At 39.8% G+C, this 8472-nt stretch overlaps 1 protein-coding gene across 2 annotated transcripts in view; it reads left to right on the forward strand.

Moving 5' to 3' along the window:
• The window catches only part of NPEPPS (aminopeptidase puromycin sensitive), an 89958-nt gene extending 81728 nt beyond the window's left edge, over positions 1-8230 (forward strand). For both annotated transcript variants that reach the window (XM_047707896.1, XM_047707895.1), the window contains exons 19-23: positions 106-162; positions 3860-3967; positions 4473-4628; positions 4926-4973; positions 7343-8230. In XM_047707896.1, the coding sequence (XP_047563852.1) occupies positions 106-162; positions 3860-3967; positions 4473-4628; positions 4926-4973; positions 7343-7495 (522 nt within the window). In that variant the 3' untranslated portion in view covers positions 7496-8230. The remainder of the gene's footprint in view (positions 1-105; positions 163-3859; positions 3968-4472; positions 4629-4925; positions 4974-7342) is intronic.
• Positions 8231-8472: the final 242 nt, after the last annotated feature.

Genomic DNA, 8472 nt, shown 5'->3' on the forward strand with positions numbered 1-8472 from the left:
TTATAAATTGTTTGATTCGCCTTATGTCTTTTCTTAACATTGGACTATTTGGAAGAAGATACATTTAATCAGATGCCTTCTTTTTTGTTCCTGTGTTCTCTGTAGGTCTATCTGACTGTTCTGAAGCATGGTGATGGCACTACCTTAGACATTATGCTAAAGGTGAGTAAATTTGGGAAGGGCTCCCATTTTCTGCTCTTTAACACGGATTGACACAGAGATGATGTGCGTTGTTAGGTGGTTAAAAGTCTGGGCAAAAGACATACGTGCAGATATGCATACTGCAGACGGGCAGATACTAAGAGACTATGGGAGGAGCACCTGGGTGGCTTAGTCAACTCTTGATTTCAGCTCAGGTCATGATCTCAGGGTCATTAGATGGAGCTCCGTGTCGGGCTGAGCACTTGGCAGGGAGTGTCTGCTTAGGATTCTCTCTCTCCCTCAGTGCCACCCCCCACATACATGTGCACATACGCTCTCTCTTTCTCTCTCTCAAAAAGAAAAGAAACCTTGGGAGAAATACATAATGTCTGTTCATGTATACTACCAATACAGTGCCAAAAGTCATCTAATTTCACTTCCTTTTTTTTATTCATAAGTTTATGCACCTTAAATATAAAAATTGAAATGTTCATTTTGATTAACATGTCAGGTTCTTAAAAATTTTCCCTTCAGTGTAAAGTTACTAGGGTATTTCCCAAGGTTTATGTCTGTTCTTGGAAAGGGGATAGATGGGGGCGCCTGGGTGGCTCAGTCAGCTAAGTGTCTGCCTTCGGCTCAGGTCATGATCCCAGGGTCCTGAGATCAAGCGCTGCATCAAGCTCCCTGCTCAGCGGGGAGTCTGCTTCTCCTTCTCCCTGCTGCTCCCCCTGCTTGTGCTCTCTCTCTCTCTCCTGTCAAGTAAATAAAAAGTAAATAATAAAATCCTTTAAAGAGAGAAAGCGGATAGATGATCACTTATCTCAAGGATATGAGCTATAACAGTGCTCCATTTATGAATGGACAGGAAATTACCTGACCTGCCTGCATTGCCTCTGTAGTTTTCCCAGGGTGGTTGGCATATAATTAAACTCAAATACTAATACTGTGGAACAAGTGCTGCCTAAGTCCCTGTCCATGTAGTTATCAATCTAAGAAATAACTGGACTATTCTGATTGCATCAGTGGTGGAGGGAGCTGAATCTATTACCATCAAATAAAATGTGCAAAGTGTGTGTAAATATCCAAATTACCTGTCAGACCTATAAAGCCCATTCATTTAAAGACCCGCACTTAAGGAGGGGAACAACCAGAACAGGAATGAAATGTGCTTTATTACTTCCATCCTTAATGGATTAAGAACATTTCTGATCTCAAGTGGATCAGAATTGCAAATCTAATTTCTAGTATTTAGTTTTAAACAAATCCTATTTAAATGACTAAACTATTTTGAAAAATAGAAACTTTAAGAAACTCAAAATGTGCCACTCTACTGATCTTGTGCAAGAGTTTCCTTTCTAATAATAGGAAAATTATACTTTGGGTTGGTCGTTTCTCATTCTTAATATTCTGTGAACCTGTGCGCTATAAATCATGTATTTCTTTGTAGATGAAATCAGGTATTTGTGGGTTTTGTCTTTTCCATAAAAGTATGGAACAAAAATAGGGGTTCTGGAATTCTCGTGACATATAACCTGGGCATTTTCATGTCCTGGAATACTTTAAAGAACTTACACTACTATGTATATTTTAGTAAGTGTTTGCATCTGTTAATACAAGGGAGCTGATTGTATTTCTGCTTTACTATAAGCAGAGCTCTAATGAAGACCAAATTAAGTTTCTTCAAGGAACCAGTTGATGGGAGATGAGGAGGATTGTTTTCTGTTGGTAATTTAGGAATAATGAGGCAGGATTGAAAAAAACAAAACCAAACTTTTATTTCAAAGTGTATTTGGAATGTGGTGTTATGGTGCCATCTAGTGGTCAAGTGTAACAGGTTTTCCTTGGGGAAAACAATACTTCCTGAAAGCCAGAGTTCAGACTTTGAGTATTGGAGCTGAAAAGGACCTTTAGAAATTATCTGTCCATCCCACTCATTTTACAGCTGGGGAAACTGAGATCCAGAAGAGTTAAGGACTTAGTCAAGATCACACAGCTAGTTAGAGGCAAAACTAGGACTAGAACCCAGATCTCCTGACTTCCTATTTATTTTACCACATTGCTGCTCAAGAGTCCAAAGGAAAGGAAGGGGAAACTGGGACCTGTGATGGGGTCTGCAGACACTGGTCAGTATAGAATCTTCAGTGGGAGAGATGATCAACAGAATCTATAAATTAAGTTGTCTTGGAGAGGTATCTCATACACCTTTGTAATTCTAATTATTTACATGTATAATGTTTTGCTTCTGATGATTAAAAAAAGACTTGGTATATTCACTGTGGAAGATTTAGAGGCTATAAAAGTATAAAGAAAATAAAATTACCTGTAATTTAAATATTTTTTAAAGGTCACAAAATAGCAGCTATAAAGGGGTCTTATTTCTGATTGGTGATGTACATATCAATACTTTAATTTTTTGTCTTTTTTTTTATCTTAAGATTTTATTTATTTACTTGACAGAGATCACAAGTAGGCAGAAAGAGAGGGGAGGAAGCAGGCTCCCCACCAAGCAGAGAGCTCAATGCGGCGCTTGATCCCAGGACCCCGGGACCATGACCTGAGCCGAGGGCAGAGGCTTTAACCTACTGAGCCACCCAGGCGCCCCTTCTTTTTTTTTCCCCCCCTAAAGATTTTATTCACTTATTTGAGAGAGAAAGAGAGAATATGAGTGAGGATGAGGGGTAGAAGGAGAGAGAGAAGCAGACTTCCCGCTGAGCAAGGAGTCTGATGTGGGGGCTCGATCTCAGACCCTGAGATTATGACCTATGATTATGAAGGCAGGCATTCAACCATCTGAGCCACCCAGGTGCCCGATAATTTAATTTGTTTTTTTATGCCTCTCTATTTTCCCAATTTTCTGTGTTCGGCATGTGCTGATTTTGCAGTTAAAAATGTAATGATAGGGGTGTCTGGATGGCTCAGCGGGTTAAGCCGCTGCCTTTGGCTCAGGTCATGATCCCAGAGTCCTGGGATCGAGCCCCACATCAGGCTCTCTGCTCAGCGGGGAGCCTGCTTCTCTCTCTGCCTCTCCCTGCCACTCTGCCTGCTTGTGCTCGCTCTCTCTCTCTCTCTCTAACAAATAAATAAATAAAATCTTTAAAAAAAAATGTGATGATATAGAATCTCACTGATCAGAGACTCATGAATTAATACTAACGTTTATTGGGGTGCCTGGGTGGCTCAGTTGGTGAAGTGACTGCCTTTGGCTTGGGTCATGATCCTGGAGTCCCAGGATCGAGTCCCAAATCGGGCTCCCTGCTCAGCGGGGAGTCTGCTTCTCCCTCTGACCTTCCCCCCTCTCATGCTCTCTCTCTCATTCTCTCTCTCTCAAATAAATAAGTAAAGTCCTTTTTTTTTAATTAACGTTTACTTTTTCCTGTTATAAATTAAATTGATGACCTTCAATGGTATTAGTGATGATTAGTTTATTCATCTAACATAGAACATTAGTCAGACATATATCCCTCAGACCTTGATGTTAAACTGCTCAGAACTGATGACAAGCCATTCACATAGTACAGACTTACATAGTGACTTACTGTATTGGCATATGAAAAATGTAGTGCCTGAACATCTTAAAAAGTATTTCCTTTTGTTAATTTAATACTGTGCAGTCTCAGTCAGCGAGAATGTAGAGCAAAAAGTTTGGGGGAGAAGCTCACACAAGCATATGCATAACTTCTAGGGGAGAGTTAACTATATCTTTATTTTTTCATTGTAGCTTCACAAACAAGCAGATATGCAGGAAGAGAAAAACCGAATTGAAAGGGTCCTTGGGGCTACTCTTTCACCTGAATTGATTCAAAAAGTCCTCACGTTTGCACTTTCAGTAAGTTACAACAAAAACTGCCTACAGAGGGAATTGTAACCCACTGATCTGTGGCAAGTGTCTTTAATTCAGTTTCCTCTTGATCTGCTTTAACCCTAAACTGAGGCTTCTTCTTAGTCTGGGGAAAATGGAATGGGCTTTTGCTACTGACCTGTGTACCACCCCATGATGGTGAGAATCAGAATAGTTGAGGCAGAAATAAACTGGAAAGCATAATTATCCCAGTACCTACCTTCTGTCTCTTCCTTTCTTTACCCTGGAGGAACCTAAGCAAGTATCTTTTGAGCAGCCTGTCTGTACAGGTCTCAATGCCTCATTCTAAATTTGGCTCATCTTTAGGTTAAACATTCTTCTCTTTGCCAGCAGCTTCTGGTGCCAGTTATTCCTAAAACAAGGAATGAGGGTCTTCAGTGTGATTGCTTAGGTACCTCGAAAGTATCTGCCCTTCCTAGCACCAGAAGATGTTTTGAGTACAGTAGATTTTTAGTTCCCTTTCTATTTTTAGGAAGAGGTACGTCCACAAGACACTGTATCAGTAATTGGTGGAGTGGCTGGAGGCAGCAAGCATGGAAGGAAGGCTGCTTGGAAGTTTATAAAAGACAACTGGGAAGAACTTTATAATCGATACCAGGGAGGATTCTTAATATCCAGACTAATAAAGGTATGTGAAGATTTTTATTTTGAGTACCTTGTTCATCATAGATGTTATTTAAGGACATCCATGATTCACTAGGTCTGTAGACGATGGTCTTTGCTCTTTAAGAGTTTCTTAAAAAAAAAAAAAGTTTCTTTAAATAGTTATTAGCTTTATTAAAGGGCTTGTCCTTCACCCATCGTGCATCCTCTAGAATATTCTGAAGTTGGGAGAAAATAGAATGGCTCATTTTTAGGATAAATGGAATTTTTTGTTCCTAGCCTCTTTTAGTTGCATTTACTGTTTAACCTGTTGTTTTTTCAGCTGTCAGTTGAGGGATTTGCAGTTGACAAAATGGCTGGAGAGGTTAAGGTAAGCAAAGTGCTGTTTACTTTTTACTTTTCAAGGTAGTAAGTAAAAACTAATAAGCCACATTGTAATCATACAGTGCAGGTAATGGGGTAATGCTGTATTTATCCTTGTTTTTGCTTGGAAAAAGACTGCTTGGGTTGTGTCTTTAATGCTTGAAGAATTTGGGGTTGGAACCATCTTTGAGGGCGTTGAAATATGGTTGAAAAAACATGGAACTTGGAATCAGTCAGTCTGAGTAGAAAACCATCCCTTGCCCTGATTAGCTATGTGATTTCAAGCATGTTTTTAACCCCATGATCTCCCTGTGTTTCCTTATCCATAAAATGGGGTGATAATAAGATTGTTATTTAGAGTAACTAACATCACCAGTAACATCAACAGTAACATAACCAGTAACAATGGAGTGGTAGGTCCTTGATAATTTTTTCCTTTCTAATAACCTTTGTAATCTGTCATATGCACAGGGAGAGAAGATGGCTATGTAGGGACTGTCCTCTTAGCCTTTAAGAAGGCTAATAATCAGTTAAGTGGTAAAGTTCAGCATTTGGGGAACAAATTTACACTGATGAGGAAAATCTTAACTTTAAGCCTTCCGTTGCCTTTAATTGTGAAGTACGTTTGAAATGTCATTTTCACCTTCCTCTTGTTGAAGGCAATGGGGTTATGAGATGTAAATTTAGAAGTTCTGAGAGCTGTAGTGCTGTTTCATTCATTCTAGAAACCATTCTAGGAATAAGATTTTAAGAATTCAGAGCTTGAGAAAACACTGAGAGACTTGATCTCTGCCTTCATTTAGTTTACATTGTATATTGCGCAAACAGTTCCCTTATTGTAAAGGATATAAGTGCTCTGAAGGAGAGGTACATACACTGGGTTTGGAGGGGAAGGGCAGTGAGTGGCTGCGCTGAGGCTGGTAAGATAGGTAGAGGCCAGACCATGGAGAGCCCTATAGGCTGTATGAAAATTTTCCTAAAAGCAGGAAGCCCTTGAATTGCCTATAAACAGAGTGAGTTGATGTGATTTGTGTGATAAAAATTTCAGCCTGGCTACAGTGCGGAGAAAGTGTGGGTTGGAGAAGAGAAGATGTCGGGATGCTAACTGTCCAAGCAAGAATGATAAAGTAGCTTGGGGGAGATGGAGTAATGAAATTCAGGGGGCTTGATTTTGTTAATCTTTGGTTCAACAAATATTTTCTGAGTGGCTTCTCTGTGTTGTGGACATACCTGGCAGAGGAAGAAGGAAGAGTCAAGGATAATTCCCAGGTTTCTAATATGTAAATGGTAGTGCTGTTTGTGGAGATGCAATGAGGGGAAGTCTTGTATCTTACTCAGGCCCTAAAGAGCCTTGGAGTAGGAGCCATTGTATGTAAACAAAATAAGGTTATTGATTTCTAAAAGTTCTAGACTTAATCTGATGAATTAGTCATTCTCCCTTATACACTGTGATGATGAGTTCAAAGTAAAGACCCCCATCCTTTCGCTGGTTGGTATTTAAGAGGTGCTTTGTTTTCATTTTTTTAAAAAGTTTTTATTTATTTATCTCAGAGAGACAGAGTGAGTGAGAGTGAGAGAGAGTGGAGGAGGGGCAGAGGGAGAGAGAGGATCCCAAGCAGACGCCCCACTGAGCATGGAGCCTGACACGGAGCTTGAATCCAGGACCCTGAGATCATGATGACCTGAGCTGAAATCAAGAGTCAGACACTTAACCGACTGAGCCACCCAGGCGCCCCAAGAGTTGCTTTGTTTTCTGTGAATCTTGGCATACTTCATTAGAAAATAGTTTATTGCATCTTTAATCAATAAGCTTTGTAATAAATTACAACAGACTCAGAAATAGTCTTGTATGAAAAATGTGAGTCTATCAAAGCTTCATGGTTTTATCATCCTTCGCAGTTTAATCTCTATTAGAAGCAGCCAGAATGTGTTTTGAGTCCTTAAGTACCCTGCCTGCCAACTATTACGTTAACAGTTTATATGGGGTTTTCTTGAATCCTCTGGAGTAAATATTTTCTCATAAATGAGAAAACAGAAGAGTTAATTTAACGAAAAGTCATAGGTTAATAATACTTGATCCAGTGTAGATTTGAGTCCCAAGCCTAATTCTAGCGCCTACACTAGAAGAAAGGCCATAGGTTCTATCTCTTCATTAACTTTGGATTCGATTTTAAGCGTGTATTTGGAGAAGAATTCCTGAATGCAAGTCTAAGGAGCTGCTTGTTTTCTTTTAGCCTGGGAGTGGCAGTGGTAAATTTTCATGATTGAAGTTTTTGAATCCTTTACAGAAGAGTGGTATTTTTTCCTGAGCTGTGATACTGTTACCTTCTTACTGTTGCTGGTACTGATCCTACACTCTGGGTTGTTTTACGCCAGGCTTTCTTCGAGAGTCACCCGGCTCCGTCAGCTGAGCGTACCATCCAGCAGTGTTGTGAGAATATCCTGCTGAATGCTGCTTGGCTAAAGCGAGATGCTGAGAACATTCACCAGTACCTCCTTCAGCGAAAGTCCTCGCCCCCTACAGCGTGAGCCCGGCTCGCCACCGCTGCTGCGGTCCTGCTGCTTGGCTGTGGGGGGGCGGGGGGAGGTGGGGCTACTGAACAGCTGATTCACATGCAGAGAATTTGGAGTCTTCTTTCAAACCAGTGGGGGTTGGACAATGAATGTAGTTAACTGGTTCCTGCTCACACTCCAGAATTAAATTCTATTGAAAAAGGAAAATCAGCAATTCAGCAAAAAAAATAAAAAAATAAAAATAAAAAATAAAAATGTAAATATGATAGTAATAAAATAGAGCATAACGAAACTGTGAAACTTCCTGAAGCCTTGTCAGTGGTTAAAAGTATTTAACACTCTCCTCTTAATGACAGATGTTCTGTTTTTATAACCTACCAAAAGGAAACTAGAGGCTTCTGGGTGAAGAAGATTTTTTGTGAAGTGGGTTCTGCAAGCAGCCTGCAAGCCGAGGGTAGTGTCCATTGCTGGGAATGGTTAAACGTGGAAGGCTGATAGCTGGTATAACATAGAATCTGTGCATAATTCCAAGTGTTTTTTTGTTTTTTGGGGTTTGTTAGGCTTTTTTTGTTTGGTTTGTTTTGGGATTTTTTGTTTTTGTTTTGTTTTTTGGGTTTTTTTGGCATGGGGACTGATCGGGAAGATATATTTTCCTGCACAACTCAATCTAAACCAAGGATCATAATTTTCCTCCATGCCTTCCCTTCTGTGTGACCACCCCTGGCCAAAAGGAAAAAAAAAAAAAAAGTTTAAAAAAAAAACACCAAACCTAACCGGGTCTGGGTTTTTTCTTCCTCTTAGTTTCACCCCCAACCTTCATCCCCGGTGTCCTTCTTAGAGATAAAGAAATAATAAGGAAACATCTTTTATAGCCACATTAAATAAGAGAAACTGATATACATTATTTTTTTTCTTTCTTTTTTAAGAAAACTTTTAAGAGCCCTGAGATGCATATAGGTGACACATAGAAAAGAAAGGGTTTTCAGCCAGAC

This window comes from Lutra lutra, chromosome 16, assembly GCF_902655055.1.
Source record: "Lutra lutra chromosome 16, mLutLut1.2, whole genome shotgun sequence".
NCBI lineage: Eukaryota > Metazoa > Chordata > Mammalia > Carnivora > Mustelidae > Lutra > Lutra lutra.